The 20,229-nt window shown below is 43.2% G+C and overlaps 1 protein-coding gene across 2 annotated transcripts in view; it reads left to right on the plus strand.

The window, feature by feature from the left end:
- Positions 1–19,937, plus strand: part of pdia5 (protein disulfide isomerase family A, member 5) — a 62,991-nt gene extending 43,054 nt beyond the window's left edge. For both annotated transcript variants that reach the window (XM_090216094.1, XM_090216095.1), the window contains exons 12-17: positions 1,310–1,380; positions 3,502–3,665; positions 3,838–3,968; positions 8,903–8,973; positions 15,536–15,670; positions 17,032–19,937. In XM_090216094.1, the coding sequence (XP_090072220.1) occupies positions 1,310–1,380; positions 3,502–3,665; positions 3,838–3,968; positions 8,903–8,973; positions 15,536–15,670; positions 17,032–17,103 (644 nt within the window). In that variant the 3' untranslated portion in view covers positions 17,104–19,937. The remainder of the gene's footprint in view (positions 1–1,309; positions 1,381–3,501; positions 3,666–3,837; positions 3,969–8,902; positions 8,974–15,535; positions 15,671–17,031) is intronic.
- Positions 19,938–20,229: the final 292 nt, after the last annotated feature.

Raw genomic sequence — 20,229 nt, forward strand, 5'->3', positions numbered from 1 at the left:
TCGTCTTTGTGCAGCTGTAGATGCAGGATGTATAGAGACCAATTCATGTCTGTGAATGGCTGAGGTAAACAACAGGATCTGGCCTCCCAACAGGCATATTACCCAGCATCCTCTAGTCTATTCAGACTGGTGGGGGAGAGGAGATGCGGCCAGCCGCCCATTGAAGCAGCCTTATTTTAATAGCCACGAAGCCCTTGTCTCTCCAACAGAAACACACACGCACACACACACACACACTCCCCTGCTGTGAATCAGAAACATTACATCTACCTTAACCCTCCTTCCCCAGACAGTAAATGAAGGTGATGGCACCAGTAGAGAGGAGATGATGCAGAGAATAGACTAATACTCTTTTATTCCTCTGTCTCCTTCTTTTACACTCCTCTTTTTAAGGTCAGACAGAGATACATCCTGTCTGACAATTCTACAAAAATACAATTAAACATCAATACATATTTTGAATGCAGCTGTGTGTTGTATTGATGTTGTGTATATTACAGCTGTATGTGATTTTTAAGGACAGTTCACAGCTGTGTGCCAACTAAAGATCTTGCGGTTCCGTCCAACCATGCTGTATAGGAAATATACACACACACACTCTGCTCTTCAAACAGCATAGGCTACTCTTTACAATATACCAACAACAACACATCTAGTGGGATGCTTGGTAATAATATTGAGTTCAGAGTCTGAAAGTTGTTTAAAAATAAGTTGCATTGCTGCAGAGCTCATACATTTTTTATTGAACACAGCATTTATTCATGACGCAGGAATTTGTTGTCACAGCCCTGTTGGCAAGCAAGTCAAGCTTACACACACACACACACTCCGTCCACGCAGCTAGTTCTCACACTGTGGGAACACTAGTCCTATCGCATCCCCAACCCTGCTATGTCACTGTGGTCTCGCTTAAACTGTCTTCTCCCCTATCACTCTGGCAACAGGGTGTGCAACGCAATACTAGGACGGTGTTCTTCGTTTCTTGTACACTCAGTGTACATTTATATATTGTAGAACTGCCAGTGTTGAAAACCGTTGGCGGGAACCGAGGAGAAATCCCTGCAGTTTATTTTAATGTTACTTGGATGAGGCCCTACTGAGAATGTAATGTTGTGAATGGCTTGATTCATTCAATTAACGCACTTGGTTGGTTCTATTAAGGCCATTTACTTATGTGATTATGGGTAAGTATGGTGAGAATCCCTAACACTACCGTTAGCACATCTTAACTCGGCTTGTCAGGTCTGTTTCTGTTCGTTAAGTCATCGTCGCTCGGCTAGTCAGGTCTGTTTGTGTTTTCACCTTGCAGGGTGTGGTCATTGTAAGAAGATGAAGCCAGAGTATGATGAAGCTGCTGAATACCTCAACAAAGACAAACATGTAAGTACAATGATGGTGTATATACAGGGTGCTTTTGATGTGTGTGTGTTTGCATGCATCAGAGAGCTCATGTTGTTTCTGTGTGTTTAAATGTATGTTCATGCTTATGTTGAAGCCTTGCAACTCCACTCTGTAAAACGAACTTCTTCCAAACCCCAGCTGTGAGATATGTACTATCTGAACATCAGAACAGAACTTTAACCCCACTTGGCCTTGTACTTGGCTGGTGCCGTCAGAGTCTGACACGCCGGACTCACTGGTTGCCAGAGCTCCTTATGTGTTTCTGATTAGCAGGGTGTGTCTGTCCTCTCCGCTATGGTAATGCTGCACTCCTTCAGCCCTGAGCCAGAGCCAGGGGCAGGCCAATAAATATCACCAGAGATCGCCTCATGATTGGAGCAATTATCTCATCCCTGTGCTGTCCCCGTGCAGCAGCCTGCCTGGAGATCTGCAGCTTGGACCCACTCTGTCCTCCCTTCCTCCTCTTCTCCTCGGCTCCCTGCCCAGACCCAGTGCTTGGAGGTCAATGGGAAGAGCTCCCACATTACCTAATGCGGATGTGCTGCCTGGAGGCTGTACTACTTACACCCTGAGCACAGGAGACCGCTGAAGTCATCTATTTTTCTCCTTCTGCTTTATATAGAAGTACATAGAGTGAAAATGTGTATTGTTCAGTGTTTTTATTCGGCCTGTATTGGAATACCTCGTTATAGAGGGGTTAACTGTTTTTTAAAAATTGTATTTACCTCTATTGTGGAGGCTAATCTTACAAATAATCTTGTTATTTTAATCTCTCCCGACAGTTATTTAGGAGCTGCTGTTTTGTTTGGTGCACTGTGAACTTTGGGAACACGCTCTTTACACGCCATTTCTCCCGGTGGGCGGAGCTATACGTCAGTGTGCGGGGGGTTCAAAGTGCAAGGACTATCCGATGCGCCTCCGCGTTCAACTGAAAACCCTCCTCCTGGGACCTAATTCATAAATTAAACTGTGGTGGATTTTTACTTTCTAGTTTATAGCTGCACTTTTATATTAGTAGATCATTTAGCTTTATTTGAACTAACGTTATCTACTGTAGCTACCAATTGGCTGGAACAGCTTTCCCAAACGTGAACGATGTGTAACGTCAAGTTTTGCCTTCTAGCAAACCAACAACGTCAATGCCGTTATCAAGCCACTCTACTAAACTCATCTCAGTGAAATGTATGAAGCTGATTTGAATCTCATTTTACGGTGATTGGTTAGTCAACATGCACTAACACCTGTCAGTCACTGAGATGAATCATTTGCATTGCTGGCTTCATTAAAAACTGTTCATCTGATGGGTTTTGGATGTTCTTGGGCTTATTTATTTGTTGGAGGGCCTATACATGAGGCTGACTTTACCATACTATCCTGGAGGTATACTTACACACCCAGCATCATTACTTTTTCAATGTTAATATCTCTCAACATTAAACAATGTGAAATTCGAATATAATATCTTTTCATTCGCTTCTTTCTGTTCTGCGGCTGCATGAAATGGCAAACATAACGTGGATTCAGAGATTTACATTTGTTTACTTCATGTTTTTGGCTGCCTGATGAAATGGTATCATCTGTTACTTAGGTTTAGCCAACCGGTAGTCTACGGCTTAGCGGTGTGTTCAATAGATTCCACGATCCGGACAGGAGCGAGTGCTCAGCTCGTTCTCGACACGGAACCCGTGTGCTCAATGAAATGTACTCCCACTGTGACTTTTACATCAGTACCACCCACCGGGCGAAATTGCGTGAAAAGCTTCCCCTAAAGTCGGTGTACGTGCTTACATAGCCTGGTTCCTCTCTAGGTTTCTTCCTAGGTTTTGGCCTTTCTAGGGAGTTTTTCCTAGCCACCGTGCTTCTACACCTGCATTGCTTGCTGTTTGGGGTTTTAGGCTGGGTTTCTGTACAGCACTTTGAGATATCAGCTGATGTACGAAGGGCTTTATAAATACATTTGATTTGATTTACGTTTTTATAGTGGTTTTGCTTTATTCTCACTGGGCTGAGTTGAGCCGTAAGGGCGGTGATCCAGTCAGAACTAGCTCATCTATGACGTGATGACGGTATTGTATCCTGATCTGCCTCTTGTTGCTCCAGAGCCCTGGTGTTCTGGCAGCTGTGGATACCACCATTCACAAGGCAGTGGGAGAGCGCTTCAAGATCTCCGGCTTCCCCACCGTCAAGTACTTTGAGAAGGGAGAGGAGAAGTTTACGCTACCCCACCTCAGGAGCAAGGACAAGATCATAGAGTTTCTACAGAAGTGAGTCATGATCTTTAACTTTGTTGTGCTTTTCTATAATTCAGGGTCTACCTGCCAGCACAGGATTAGTGTCATATGCTGATCAATGGGCTTCAACTCAGGCAGTTATCAACATTTCTAGTCACAAGTGTTGGTGTGTATCATACCTTATCGTCTGGTTTTGTTATACCAGCCCCCAGGCACCCCCTCCCCCAGAGCAGTCCTGGGAAGACAAGCCGTCCAGCGTCAGCCATCTAGGAATGGAGGACTTCAGGGAAGCGCTGAAGAAGAAGAAGCATGCCCTCGTCATGTTTTATGCACCATGTAAGTGTAACCAGTGGGAATTGACCTTGGGTCTCCCGTTTGCCAACCCAATGTCTCAACCATTAGACCAAAAGGACATCCTAAAGGTCCAAGGTTGATATTTGGGCTGTTAAGTCTCAGGCTGGGCTACCTCATAAGTTCACTTCCAAATAACCTCCTGTCACATCACCATGTAAGCACCCTGCCTGCCAGACAACAACAACAACAACACAACTTGTTGATGTCCAATATAACTACATTTTGATTTATGATTGATTGGATTTTTACACCACCAATTTTTGATGACCTATTTTCCCCAGGGAACTAAAGGATGTAGGTCCAGTTTTACACCACCAGTACATAAATCTAGCCTTTTTCTCTGCCAACATCTGCCATCATCTGATGAAGCCACACCTAAGCTGTGAAGGGACCAGAAAATGACAGAATGCCCAAAATAGACTTGTAGTGCTAGAGGGGTAAACATTGTAGATGACATTGACAGGTACAGCATCTCAATATCCTTTCATTGGACACTCACTCACTCACTCACTTTCCAGTTGATGCAGGACATGTTCATGTGATGAACCGACTCGCAAGCAGCCCTGAAGTCACCGTCTGATAAGAGCCTTCAAAGACTGCACTCATCACCACTGCACCTTCCGTCTTCCTATTAGTGAACATGAAGCAAAACAACTCCTAAATGCCTCTTGGCTTTTCCTCTACGAGGCAGCACGAGGCAATAACAACCTTCTCTTTTTCTTTCTCTACTCCAAGGCTGAGTCCCATATGGCACCCAACCGGGAGACAGGGAGTGGAGTTCCATTTGGGAGGCAGGCAACGTTGTCTAATCCTCTGTGGAACATCCTCCTGTCAGTGGCTTTGAGAGATCAAACTAGTCACTAACACATGAAGACTCTCTAATCAAATGCTTTCAGTTATGTTCATTGTTACCTAAAGGAGGTCTTCGTCTCTTCTAATTTCCAGCCTCCTCTTTGTCAGATTTTTTTCTGAACTAAACTGCTGCCTATACACATATGCCAGGGAGGGTAACGTTACCTCCACCTATCCCGGGAAATTCCTGCTAATTAACTTTTATGTTGCCCTTCATGAAATGCTTGTTTGTGTCGTACCTTTTTAAGCTAATTAGTGGGAAAGTGGGAAGATTCTAATTTACAACACAAATGCTTAAGGGTGATTTAATTGAGGACCGAAAGCTATATTTGAATTGTCACTTTCAGGTGTGAAGTGTAGACACAAAAGAGTTTGTATATTATAACCTACACATATTGGAGAGAAAAAGCACATACAGGATATAAACTCAGCAAAAAAAGAAACGTCCCTTTTTCAGGACCCTGTCTTTTAAAGATAATTTGTAAAAATCCAAAACTTCACAGATCTTCATTGTAAACGGTTTAAACACTGTTTCCCATGCTTGTTCAATGAACCATAAACATGCACCTGTGGAACGTTCGCTAAGACACTAACAGCTTACAGACGGTAGGCAATTAAGGTCACAGTTATGAAAACTTAGGACACTAAAGAGGCCTTTCTACTGACTGAAAAACACCAAAAGAAAGATGCCCAGGGTCCTTGCTCATCTGCGTGAACGTGTCTTAGGCATGCTGCAAGGAGGCATAAGGACTGCAGATGTGGCCAGGGAAATAAATTACAATGTCCGTACTGTGAGACGCCTAAGACAGCACTACAGGGAGACAGGACGGACAGATTATCATCCTCGCAGTGGCAGACCACGTGTAACAACACCTGCACAGGATCGGTACAACCCAAACATCACACCTGCGGGACAGGTACATGATGGCAACAGCAACTGCCCGAGTTACACCAGGAATCAAATCAAATTTTATTTGTCACATACACATGGTTAGCAGATGTTAATGCAAGTGTAGCGAAATGCTTGTGCTTCTAGTTCCGACAATGCAGCAATATCCAACGAGTAATCGAACCTAACAATTTCACAACAATTACCTTATACACACAAGTGTAAAGGAATGAATAAGAATATGTACATAAAAAAATATATGAATGAGTGATGGTATAGAACGGCATAGGCAAGATGCAGTAGATGGTATAGAGTACAGTATATACATATGAGATGAGTAATGTAGGGTATGTAAACATTATATGAAGTGGCATGGTTTAAAGTGGCTAGTGATACATTTATTACATCAATTTTTCCAGTGGCTGGAGTTGAGTCAGTATGTTGGTAGCAGCCACTCAATGTTAGTGATGACTGTTTGACAGTCTGATGGCCTTGAGATAGAAGCTGTTTTTCAGTCTCTCGGTCCCTGCTTTGATGCACCTGTACTGACCTCGCCTTCTGGATGATAGCGGGGTGAACAGGCAGTGGCTCGGGTGGTTGTTGTCCTTGATGATCTTTTTCTTGTGACATCGGGTGGTGTAGGTGTCCTGGAGGGAAGGTAGTTTTCTGCGCCGCCTTCACCACGCTGTCTGTGTGTGTGGACCAATTCAGTTTGTCCATGATGTGTACGCTGAGGAACTTAACTTTCTACCCTCTCCGCTACTGTCCCATCGATGTGGATAGGGAACGCACAATCCCGATATCAGTGCTCAGACTGTCCGCAATAGGCTGAGAGAGGCTGAACTGAGGGCTTGTAGACCTGTTGTAAGGCAGGTCCTCACCAGACATCACCGGCAACAATGTTGCCTATAGGCTCAAACCCACCTTCGCTGGACCAGACAGGACTGGCAAAAAGTACTCTTCACTGACGAGTCTTGGTTTTGTCTCACCAGGGGTGATGATCAGAAGGAATGAGCGTTACACTGAGGCCTGTACTCTGGAGCGGGATCGATGTGGAGGGTCCGTCATGGTCTGGGGCGGTGTGTCACAGCATCATCGGACTGAGCTTGTCATTGCAGGCAGTCTCAATGCTGTACATTACAGGGAAGACATTCTCCTACCTCATGTGGTATCCTTCCTGTAGGCTCATCCTGACATGACCCTCCAGCATGACAATGCCACCAGCCATACTGCTCGTTCTGTGCGTGGTTTCCTGCTAGACAGGAATGTCAGTGTTCTGACATGGCCAGCGAAGAGCCCGGATCTCTATCCCATTAAGCACGTCTCTGACCTGTTGGATCGGAGGGTGAGTGCAAGGGCCATTCCCCACAGAAATGTCCGGGAACTTGCAGGTGCCTTGGTGGAAGAGGAGGCAAATCCATGAGGAGGAGATGCACTGCAGATACTGACTGTTACTTTTCATTTTGTTCAGTGACACATTATCCCATTTCTGTTCGTCACATGTCTGTGGAACTTGTTCAGTTTGTCTGTTGTTGAATCTTATGTTCATACAAATATTTACACATGTTAAGTTTGCTGAAAATGAACACCTTTTACAGTGAGAGGACGTTTCCTTTTTTGTTGAGTTCACTATAGCTCTGCCACCAATTACAGAAGGAGATTCAACAGATTTTACATTCTTCTACTATGAAATGAAAACGGGAAAATCAAAGTAGAAGGCTTGCTGCGGCACCCTGTAGTTCTGTTCTTGAATGTCAATGATTACTGTACCTGAAAGGGACTGAGAATGACTAAGGAGGCTTTCACAAGAAAAGGACAGGGTTCTTATGTGACTAATGATTTCTAGTCACTTTTCAGCAGAAAACGATCCAGAAGTGTTCACTTAAGTTCAGACCCGTTCTTGGACATGTTCTTACCAACAAAAGTGGCACCAGTAAGCACTTGTAACAAGTGAGTATGTACAGTAGTTGTCTCCAAGCAGGTGTGGCCTCTCTCTGGCCGCTGTGTATCCCTGCTGAGAAACACCTGTAAAAGACTTGAAGAAAAGGTTGCCATTAGATATCCAGCATTTTAGGGGTTGTCATCCCCTCTTCTGAAACGGCAGGGTAGCCTAGTGGTTAGAGCGTTGGACTAGTAACCGGAAGGTTGCAAGTTCAAACCCCCCAAGCTGACAAGGTACAAATCTGTCGTTCTGCCCCTGAACAGGCAGTTAACCCACTGTTCCTAGGCCATCATTGGAAATAAGAATTTGTTCTTAACTGACTTGCCTAGTTAAATAAAGGTAAAATAAAAACTTTAGGTCTTCAAGAGAGGAGCCATTAGCTGTTCACTGTGGTCAATGAGGCAGGTCCACATTAACCAACCCCCACAGGCCTGGAGCCAAGCCCATCCTCTCAGCTCTGATAATTATCGGTGGGGTGTGTATGTATAATCACTCTCATCATGGTCCATAAATGAGGTGGTGCAGAGTGTGTCACAATCCAGGCTTTGTTTGCAGAGGCAGAAATCTGAGTAAATTTTTATCCTTTGGAAAATGTGCCATTCAACAAACCTTTTAGTGAGGAGTTGAGATGCTTGATTCATCTTTTTGCTAACCTTCGTCTCACTGTGGTGAACTATGGCTGTGACGTCAGTCAGTTAGCAAAGTGGTCAGCTTGTCAAACTGACTGTGTGACACACAGGAGGGCTGTAAATGTGCCTGTCCCTGTATGTAAAGGGCTGGGTGCGTGCACACACACACACACACACACCAATCCTCTCACCTGGTGTGTGTGTGGTGTTCAGGGGGCCGGTGACGGATATGAATCTTCCGAGGAAAGCGCCAGGGAGGTTTCATTTATGACTCCAGTAAAGGGATTTATACCTCCCTATAAAATACAAGTGCACCATTACTAATGTGGGGTAATTGTGTAAGTGACATGCAGGGACAGAGTGTGTGTGTTGCGTGCATTCTTGCCTGTGTGTTTGTGTGAGAGAGAAGGAGAGCATATGACCATAGATTAGACATTTTGTGTGCTTCAATTACAATTTCTCCTGTTATAATGTCGTTGTGTAGTATTCATGTCAGTTGGGGTGAGCCAAATGTCACATTCTAGTTGGGGTGAAAGGCAGTTCACAACATTAAAGGTCAACGGTCATGCTATGATAATGACCATAATTCTATGCTCCCTAACAGGGTGTCCCCACTGCAAGAACGCTGTCCCTCATTTCACCACTGCAGCAGATCTCTTTAAAGAGGACCGCAAGGTGAGCCTTCCTCCAGCCCTCTCCTGAATCTCACATCTCTTTTCTCTTTCTTAATGTACTGATGATGACACTACTACTCATTTAGATGGCTCTCTCTGACACTACTGTACTGCTCATTTTGATGGCCCTCTCTGACACTACTACTCATTTAGATGGCTCTCTCTGACACTACTGTACTGCTCATTTTGATGGCCCTCTCTGACACTACTACTCATTTAGATGGCCCTCTCTGACACTACTACTCATTTTGATGGCTCTCTCTGACACTACTGTACTGCTCATTTTGATGGCCCTCTCTGACACTACTACTCATTTAGATGGCCCTCTCTGACACTACTACTCATTTTGATGGCTCTCTCTGACACTACTGTACTGCTCATTTTGATGGCCCTCTCTGACACTACTACTCATTTAGATGGCCCTCTCTGACACTACTACTCATTTAGATGGCTCTCTCTGACACTACTGTACTGCTCATTTAGATGGCCCTCTCTGACACTACTACTCATTTAGATGGCTCTCTCTGACACTACTGTACTGCTCATTTAGATGGCCCTCTCTGACACTACTGTACTGCTCATTTAGATGGCCCTCTCTGACACTACTGCTCGTTTAGATGGCCCTCTGACACTACTGTACTGCTCATTTAGATGGCCCTCTCTGACACTACTACTCATTTAGATGGCCCTCTCTGACACTACTGTACTGCTCATTTAGATGGCCCTCTCTGACACTACTACTCATTTAGATGGCCCTCTCTGACACTACTACTCATTTAGATGGCACTCTCTGACACTACTGTACTGCTCATTTAGATGGCCCTCTCTGACACTACTACTCATTTAGATGGCCCTCTCTGACACTATTACTCATTTAGATGGCCCTCTCTGACACTACTACTCATTTAGATGGCACTCTCTGACACTACTGTACTGCTCATTTAGATGGCCCTCTCTGACACTACTACTCATTTAGATGGCTCTCTCTGACACTACTGTACTACTCATTTAGATGGCCCTCTCTGACACTACTACTCATTTAGATGGCCCTCTCTGACACTACTACTCATTTAGATGGCTCTCTCTGACACTACTGTACTGCTCATTTAGATGGCCCTCTCTGACACTACTACTCATTTAGATGGCTCTCTCTGACACTACTGTACTGCTCATTTTGATGGCCCTCTCTGACACTACTACTCATTTAGATGGCCCTCTCTGACACTACTACTCATTTAGATGGCTCTCTCTGACACTACTGTACTGCTCATTTAGATAGCCCTCTCTGACACTACTACTCATTTAGATGGCTCTCTCTGACACTACTGTACTGCTCATTTAGATGGCCCTCTCTGACACTACTGTACTGCTCATTTAGATGGCCCTCTCTGACACTACTGCTCGTTTAGATGGCCCTCTGACACTACTGCTCGTTTAGATGGCCCTCTGACACTACTGCTCGTTTAGATGGCCCTCTGACACTACTGCTCGTTTAGATGGCCCTCTCTGACACTACTGCTCGTTTAGATGGCCCTCTGACACTACTGCTCGTTTAGATGGCCCTCTCTGACACTACTGCTTGTTTAGATGGCCCTCTCTGACACTACTGCTCGTTTAGATGGCCCTCTCTGACACTACTGCTCGTTTAGATGGCTCTCTCTGACACTACTACTCGTTTAGATGGCCCTCTCTGACACTACTACTCATTTAGATGGCTCCTTCTCCCTCTTTTAACTCTAATACCCGCTGACTCCCTGACTCAGTCACGCTTTCCAGTTGTTAACAAGATCCTCCCTAGCTGTCTGACTCATCTGTTCTCAAAAATATACACACGCACACACACACTCTAACACAAACTCCTTGAACAACAGTGGAACGTGCATTGCTGCACTCTCAGCTTAGCATTGTTAATCATTATAACACTCTAAATGACCACAAACACAAAGAAGGTGAAGTGTTGTTGGAATAAATTACTTGAATACATCATGCGTAATGGTTGTGACACTCTTTCTTAATCCAGCAAAGCTCTTTGGTATTTGGCATGCATATCTTTCATTATTCATATTGTTGGAATGTGGATATCAATCTCTGATAATAACATTAGAAACATTTACTAAATCACTGAATGTGTGAGGTAACTCTTTATTCTGGTCTTAATGCTGAAAGTATTGATATGTCAAGGGAATAGTTATTGTTGTTCAGAATCAGATCTGCAATGTTCATTGTCAGCCCAGAATGTGTCTGATTGGTGAATCGCTCTGCTGTGGATCAGCACAGCCACCCAGCCTAGGTCCAAGAATTAGTGTCTTTATTCCAGACGCACGCAAAGCACCATCACCATCTACTGGCTCTCTGATTATAGGCCAGATCCCATTCACGGGGTGGGGTTGAAACAAGTCACTCTCTAATGTGTCCGTTCCGTCACTGAGACTCTCAATGGTCCAGAGGAGAGCTGTTGTCTGCAACGCTGCTTGTCTGAAGGATCTCCTGTGTCAACGCCGAGTAAACAACACTGAGAACAGATTCAGATGTCTGCAGGTGGGGTGTGGTGTTGCAACCTCCATTTCACTGTCACAATAAGAGTTTGGGGGAGAACAAATGCTCAAAAGCTCTGTGTAGCCAGGGCTGGCGGGAGGCAGGGCAGGGATGCTGTAGTGGTTGTGTGAGGAGCAAGGATGTCCAATGCACATATCCACAGAAGGGACTTCTCTTAACATCCCCAACTACTTCTCATGCTCCTTCTTCTCCCTCTCTGTCCCTGGGTTTTGGAGGAGGTAGAGGAGTGAAAGAAGAGCAGCTCATTCAGCCCTGCTCACTATTTATAGTGTAAAGCATAAGCCCCAGTCAGTGTATTGGCACTGTGCAGGAGTAGATGTGGATAACAGTGTCGTCAGGACCAGTGTCACAGTATTCCTTAGTATCGTGGCAAGGACACTTTTGGAAAACGGCCCTGATGTTAGAAACAAACATTGTGACATTTAGAAATTTTTAGTCGGTTAGCAGATGTTCTTATCAAGAGTGACTTGCTCAAGGGCACATCGACAGATTGCTCAGGGATTTGAACCAACAACCTTTCGGTTACTGGCCCAACGCTCTTAACCGCTAGGCTACCTGCCAACCTCCAACCCATTCTGTTGTCATCCAGAGTCACGTATTTATTTTCCAACCATTAGAACACAATATTTTACTCGCAGCAGCAGGAGGTTTTTAAAGGACCGGTTTGATCTGCTTCCTTTTTTTCATTTTTGCCATGGAAAAAATATTGTCATACTGGTATGGTCACAGCCCTATATCAGTCTATTGGGCTACTTCTCTGCCTCGTTTACCCAAGACAAACACCACCAGCTTAGCTCTGGCTTTGAAGAACACCCCAATTAAACACCACATACGGTATTGTATAAAAGAGAAAGGAGGAATAGGGAAGAATAAGTGGGCTATCAGTGTGCATGCAGAGGCTTTGTACAATGCAAGCAATGTTCTTTTTCTGATTGAACTGAATGTCAGCATATTATATATAAAAAGAGGAGGCTGGCCGGAATCACGTCTTACAAAAATGTAAGTTGTAATTTTGATGAGAACACTAGTGATTCGTGAAGTGGTGGAATTGGCTTTTTGATACAGCAGCCTAATAACCTCCTTATGCAGGGTGGATTTTTCTGCTACACACAAACACACACACTGTCATTAATTAGTACCTCAGGTAGATAGTCCACAAGTGATTTTCCTACTCTGGAAGACATGCATGTGTGACTTGATGTGAATACTTACGTTAGCTCCCCAAGCTAGTGCCTTAGCTTTGGCTCTGTAGGCTAACACAGTCCTGTGGTGCACAGAAGATCCTGGTTCGAACCCAGTCACACACATTGCTGCCTGTCTTCTTTAAGCACAATATGAAGTGTCTCTAAAGCCTTGTTCACACTGCACAAAGCTCAAATCAGTTGTTTTTCAAATCCGTTTTGGAATACTGACTGTCCAAACCGCAAGTTACAGGTGACCAAATTGGATTTGTGTCTTCAGACTGTAGTAATTTGCAGACATGGCTACGCTAGTTGTCATGGTAATAACAGCGTAAAAACCACTTGTAGGCATATGAATCAGATTTCACCGTTAGACACAAGTCACATGACCAGGAATCAGATTTGTGTTATCAGATTTTAAAGCACCTACAAAGGTGTTTTGAAATGTAGCTTGAAATATCAGATTTTTTGTGAGTTTCGGCTGTTCAGAATGCAGGGGGGAAAAAAATAATTTTGAATTGGATATGCAAAAAAAATGAATTTAAGTCAATTCAAACTGCCAGTGTGGACAAGGATTTATATACTTCCAACTGTCCTCTACACAGTATCTCTCAATGCTCATTGTTGAAGCTCTTGTGTTGTGATCAATGAGATGTTGTTGGAGATCTTATTAACCAGAGGGAATCAATAACTGCATTGGCCAGAAACCTTTGGAAAAACAATCCTTTTACAACATCATTCTCCTCATGTCAATTTACTTCAACTCTGATTGATCGTACTGGGCTGAGTCTGTGTGTCAGTCTGTTCTACAGTAAGTGATGGTATGGTGCTGCTGTAAGAGACCCGGTATGGGGAAAAGCTACGTACTGCAATACACGCATCCACTGTTTCTAAGCAGGTGCTGGAGATCAAAATGTATATATTCATGTAAATGTTCAGACACATGCATATTTTATGTTCCTATGTGCCTGGTTGACAATGTTTCAACCTTTTGGTCTTAAAAACATAATCTAGGTCAGTGGTTCCCAACTCCAGTCCTCGAGTACCTTCCAACAGTACACATTTTTGTCGTACCCCCAGACAACAACAAAAAACACCTGATTAAACTCATTGAGGGCTTGATGATTAGTTGAATCTGGTGTGTTTGTCCAGGGTTACAATACTGTTGGGAGGACTGGAGTTGGGAAACAGTAAAAATACCCCTTTGACGTTGAAAATGGCAAGAGACCTCTCTGATCTGTGAGATACCTCTTATGTTGACAGGTTTCTTATTGGCCATGCAGACACACACAACAATCTAAGAAGTGTAACCATTCATCTGTGTTTTGACAGTAATGCTGAATCCTTCCATTTATGTTTTCACTCACTGAACAGAGCGTGTTAGACAACGGCTTTAATAATTTAAATAATGTATTTTTAAATGTCTGAGATGAGCGTTTCATGTTATTATTATGTAGGCGACATGTCAGAGGATTCACCTGTCTGAGCAACACGTCAAACTGTCCAATTAGTTTAGCCTCACCGAGACATCAATCATTTACATATTCAACATATTGGTCCTCAGGTGACTGATGGTGGTTACTTGATGGTGACAAGCTCAATGTGCTGCGTGGTGTCTCAAATGGCACCTTATTCCCTTTCAAAAATAGTGCACTACATAGGGAATGGGATGCCATTTGAGACACGGCAGCTGACATTTGAGCCATCCAGAAGGACAAGCCGAGCAGAGGGAGGGGGTGAGCTATGTTTCAGAGAGATGGTATTTACGGCTCATTTGTGCTGTTTTTTTTTTTCTGACTGCCATGCTGCGACAGCCCCGACATAAATCTCTTTTGTTGTTTTTATGTAGGAGTGATTGGTTTTCTTTTCCCACCCACTCTTAATGGTCTAGCTTGATAGGAATGTATTAGGCATTTTTCTTAAAGGGGATGTTCAGTATTTTACTTTATTTTAATTAACTAGGCAAGTAAGTTAAGAACTAATTCTTATTTACAATGACGGCCTACACCGGCCAAACCTGGACGACGCTGGGCCAGTTGTGCGCCGCCCTATGGGACTCCCAATCACGGCTGGTTGTGATACAGCCTGGAATCGAACCAGGGTGTTTGTAGTGATGTCTCTAACGCTGAGATGCAGTGCCTTAGATCGCTGCGCCACTCGGGAGCCCCAATGGTAGATGGTTCCTCACCCTAAAATGTGTCTATGGGACAGGAGAAACTGTTATCCATGTTATGGTTTTATTTAAACAGCCATTACAAACTTACACCACACAGCTCTGGGTTAAAGGGAACGTTTGATATTTAGCTCAGTTGCTAGCTAAAATGGCTATCTAAAAATCTATAGGAGTGATGGGGGCAAATGAGCAGGTGAGGAACCATCTAACAATAAGTGTTGAACTGAACTTCCCCTTTAACCCAGTTGGCTTTGCAGGCTGAATTTGAGAATGTGCTGGGAATCAATGCGGACGCAGAACAGCTCAGTCGGTGCCAAAGTAGCCGTGTCGAAATAATTTACTGTAAATGTCCACTTTCTTGTTGTGAATAACTTTATGGTATTTTACAACATGCACCATTTTACCCTAGTAGGCTTGTTCATTGTCCAGTGCATATGGCAACAAAAATGTAAACGCTTTAGAACAATCATAATGCTTTTAACCGCTCATGAAATTTGTTTCAAAGAAATGCAATACAATCCTACACATCCATGAGGTTCTTATGCAACTGACCATTGTCTAAACTAGTTGTGGTTGCTGTTACAGATTTGAGTTCTGTGGATGACAATATCATGTTGAAGCTACAGTAAGCTACTATATGCTTTGTCCCTCAGATTGCCTATGCTGCTGTGGACTGCACTAAAGGACCAAACCAAGAACTGTGCAAGCAGGAGGGTGTGGAGGGCTACCCCACGTTCAACTACTACAACTATGGGAAGTTTGCAGAAAAATACAACGGAGAACGAGGGGTAAGTGACATCTTCTGCCGAGTCCCCAACAACCGGTTGTTCCGGTTTTCACGGGAAATGGAAAGAGTCTGTGATGCGACTTCCGCTTTTGGATGGTGACACTCCATTTTAGCTGCTCCTCCATGTTTACTGGATTGGTTGAACAGTTTAGAAGAGAACCTCCCCCAAAATTATTTTAATGGGTTACAATTCATATAAGGAAATCAGTCAATTGAAATAAATTCATTAGGGACTAATCTATGGATTTCACATGACTGGGAATACAGATATGCATCTGATCACAGATAGGTAGGGGTGTGGATCAGTATCTGCTGACCACCATTTGCCTCATGCAGCGTGACACATCTCCTTCACGTGGAGTTGATCAGGCTGTTGATTGTGGCCTGTGGAATGTTGTCCACCTCCTCTTCAATGGCTGGGCGAAGCTGCTGTATATTTGCGGGAACTGGATAATGCTGTCGCACATGTTGATCCAGAGCATCCCAAATATATAAAAAAGGTTCCAGGAATTGTGTACCGATCCTTGTGACATGGGGCCGTGCATTAGGTGATGGCGGCAGATGAATGGTACGACAATGAGCCTCGGGATCTCGTCACTGTATCTCTGCATTCAAATTGCCATCGATAAAATGCAATTGTGTTCGTTGTCTGTAGCTTATGCCTGCCCATACCATAACCCCACCTCCACCATGGGGCGCTGTTCACAATGCAAACCCACAGTTTCATCAGCTGTCCAGGTGGCTGGTCTCAGACGATCCCGCAGGTGAAAAAGAAGGATGTGGAGGTCCTGAGCTGGTGAACATTCCTGCAGTCAGCATGCCAATTGCACACTCCCTCAAAACTTGAGACATCCGTTGCATTGTGTTGTGATACAACTGCACATTTTAGTGGACTTTTATTGTCCCCAGCACAAGGTGCACCTGTGTAATCATGTTTCATCAGCTTCTTGATATGTCACACCTGCCAGGTGGATGGATTATCTTGGCAAAGGAGAAATGTTCACTAATAAGCAACTTTGTGCATTTTAGAGAAATAAGCTTTTTGTGCGTATTGAACATTTCTGCAATCTTTTATTCCAACTCATTAAACATGGGACCAACTCTTTACATGTTTCATTTTATGTTTTTGTTCAGTGTAGTTTCAGGCATTTCTTTTGATCCTACTACGCTAGGTTATCGTCTTAGTGCCCTACTAAAATATAATTTATACACTTTTGTTGTCCTTCTTACCTTTGAATATGGAATCTTGTCAACTTTCACAATTTCTATACTCTCTGTATTTACAAATTCTGCCTTATAATACATTTACACCGTTAACCTCTACATCTTTATAACAGGCCTCTCCTGTCTTCCTCTCCCCAGGAGGCGGGGTTTATAGGTTTCATGCGCAGCCTGCGGGGGCGGGACCAGGGCAAGAGGAAGGAGGAGCTTTAAGGCAGGGTGTGGTGAGGAGGAGGAGCCTGTCGTTGCACTGTGACCCTGGACAGGGGCCTCTTAGCACTGACATCTAGTGATGTCATCATGATCTGACATCACGGGGCGGGGACTTGTGAACCTCAGCGTTTCAGCGAAAGGCTTTTTTTTATACTGATATAGATCGATCATGTGATCAGCTTTGTAATAACAGTGGGATTACCTACCGTGTGACCACTTGAGACCATTTTTTTTTCTTGATAAAAAAATCAAAAGAAAACATGAAAATGTTGCCCAAATACTGTGACTGCATTTGTGAAAAGCTACACCTTATACTGTATCTATGCAATACCGGACCCTCCCTTTCAGATCCACTCTTGTGTGGTTGGTTGGTGGCTGTACTGGTGGTTGGATGGTGGGGAAACCACCTACAGTACTGTACATCACAGGGACCATCACTATAGTCCTACCAGTCACTACATCCTTGTTCATTCACCTCAAGAGGAATACAATCTAAGCATACAACTGTTTGTTTCAATATAACTCTTTCAATACTTGTGTACATACCTGTCTATTAGGTATGGGTTTGTTTCAGGATGATCAGGATCTAATAGCTATAACTGTGGCCTTTTTAATAAATATGTATGAAAGCTAATCACTCAGCGCAGAGTCAGACAGATAGTAGGGTAGTGAATGATACGAGGCCCTAAAACATAAAGCTCTTATGTGTTGATAAAGCTCTTATGTGTGTTGAAGCCTGGTGCTTCTGTTTTTCCACGTGTTTCCAAGTCAGCGATGAGAGAAAGAGATGACAAATCAGACACAAACGTAAAATGACCCAAATAAATTAGAATTATTATGTTACTGTGCTGAACCTGGGGGCAGCAGGGTAGCCTAGAGGTTAGAGCATTGGACTAGTAACCAAAAGGTTGCAAGTTCAAATCCCCGAGCTGACAAGGTAAAAATCTGTCGTTCTGCCCCTGAACAAGGCAGTTAACCCACTGTCATTGAAAATAAGAATTTGTTCTTAACCAACTTGCCTAGTTAAATAAAGGTCAAATACATTTAAAAAAAACTCCAGACGTCAATGATTTACAGAAGCCTCCTGTTGTCGTAGTGATATTATTTTTTACTGTAGACATGTTGGTTGTCGTGCAACTATGGGGCACAACAGACGGGGTTGTTGACAACATGTAAACTTTATTTTGTGTCCAATGTTTATTGAAAACAAATACATTTGAACAATGAGCAATTGTCTCTCAAAAACATTGTTGCATTTGTTGGTTAGCTAGCTAGCAAATGTTTTGCCACATTAGCGTAGACGTGACATTAGTCAAAACACCTCAAAACGAGACATGGTATCAAGAACAAGATAAAACTAGCTGAAACGAGCCACCTATGATTCCCAATGTGGCAGCTTCTTGTCATTGTTGCTAGCCATCCAGAATCACAACAGCATACAGACTTCTGACCCATTGAAGTGTGCACATAATTTCCATGTCAGCTAACCCATCTCTTGTCCTGCATTCCTTTTAGTGTTACTGAGATGCATCTAAAAAACAGTTTTGCCTCTTGCAAGTGTTTTTCCATGATATCATCGAAGACCAATTCAAAACAAAGCCCTTGGAAAAGATATGGGGCCAAATATGGTCATTAATGTGCCATTTCCACAGGAACAAGACTGCGCCAGTCCCTCCCTTTTTGTCTCTAGCAATCAGAACCAGTCAGCTCAATATCAGGAGTCATATGGGATTATGATTAGAAAAGATCCAGGATATCAGTTCCATCTGAACAAAGTCAGGAATCCAAGAGCATATTGCCTCTGTGTGTGTGTCTCTGTCCTCGTCTGAGAAATGTTATCCCCTATGTCCCAGGACATCCAAATGGATGACTTCAGATTTCACAGTGCAGAGGTGTGTGAGAAAGTCTATGGACATCCTTAACACCTCCGCCACACACACACACACACCACCCGAGCTTGGCACCATCATCAATACCGGAGCCATTATCTTTGTGGCGACTTTAAGGCTGTGTGTTTTTAACTCCCCGGCTTACGCCGCTATAAATATTTAAAGGCCTATCTGTAGCTGAACTTGTGTTTTATTATTCAGGAGTTTGGTTCCTTTCATTATTGAATAAGGTTCTCAGGGATAGCGAAAACACAATTAAAGGGAACTAGCTTGTTGTATTAATTTGCGTTGCAGTTAGATGGTTTTGAGCTCTAGAGTCTCCACATTTAAAATAATTGTTTACATTTGTCTTGTATGGAAAAATAACTAAATGTATAGATCAATGGTCCAGTTTACTTTTCCTGTTTGAAGTAATGGAAGGAAGTATTAAATAAAACATGTTGTGCAGATGGGGGTTAATGAACTGACTAATACTGTACATTGTTTGGGTTTCTAAATGGATTAGTTGCAAATGAAAAGTCTTAAATGAACTGCAGACTGACATAGAACACAGTCTCCAATCAATGTTACCATAACATTTCTGCATCATGCAAAACTAGCTGCGACATCGCAGAACGTTGGGAGAATGCTTTACTGTATGGAGCTGGATTTTGACACACATGCTGTTTTTTTAGATGTTCAGTTTTCTTTCTGTTGGGATGATTTGCTTTGACTTTTGTTTCTGCAGTGCAAGGCTTACTCAGTGCTATCAAATGGTTAAAGACTTGACAAACTTATCATAAAGACCACCTTTGTCTCATCCCAAAGCCCTCATATTGTGTGGAAACTGTCACATCTATGCATAGAGGTCATTGTCGCCTTGGTTGACTTTCTGTGCCCAGCCATATGTACAGTTTTGCCCTTCGAATGAGGACCTTGCTAAAATAAAAACTCAAACATTTCCAAGATACTGTCATGTTCTCATTTTCAATGATTTATAATCTTTGCAAAATCTCCTTTAATTTTTACTTTAATGCAATGGCTAAGTATTACAATTTACTTATAGATAGTGAAGAATCCCAAGTAGCATAAAGTCCGGAGATAGTGAAAGCCAAGAAGACTGGGATTTTTTTGTGTCCAAAGTTTGTTTGTGCAAGTATGTTCAACCTATGTCCTGTGAGATCCTAAACACTGATTGCAGCTGATCTCTTGTTTTTGTTTAGTTACTTACAAACTCAGCCAGAGCAATAGTGTCCAA

The sequence above is a fragment of the Oncorhynchus mykiss genome, chromosome 22, assembly GCF_057628025.1.
Source record: "Oncorhynchus mykiss isolate SJ-2025 chromosome 22, ASM5762802v1, whole genome shotgun sequence".
In the NCBI taxonomy this organism is placed as follows: Eukaryota; Metazoa; Chordata; class Actinopteri; order Salmoniformes; family Salmonidae; genus Oncorhynchus; species Oncorhynchus mykiss.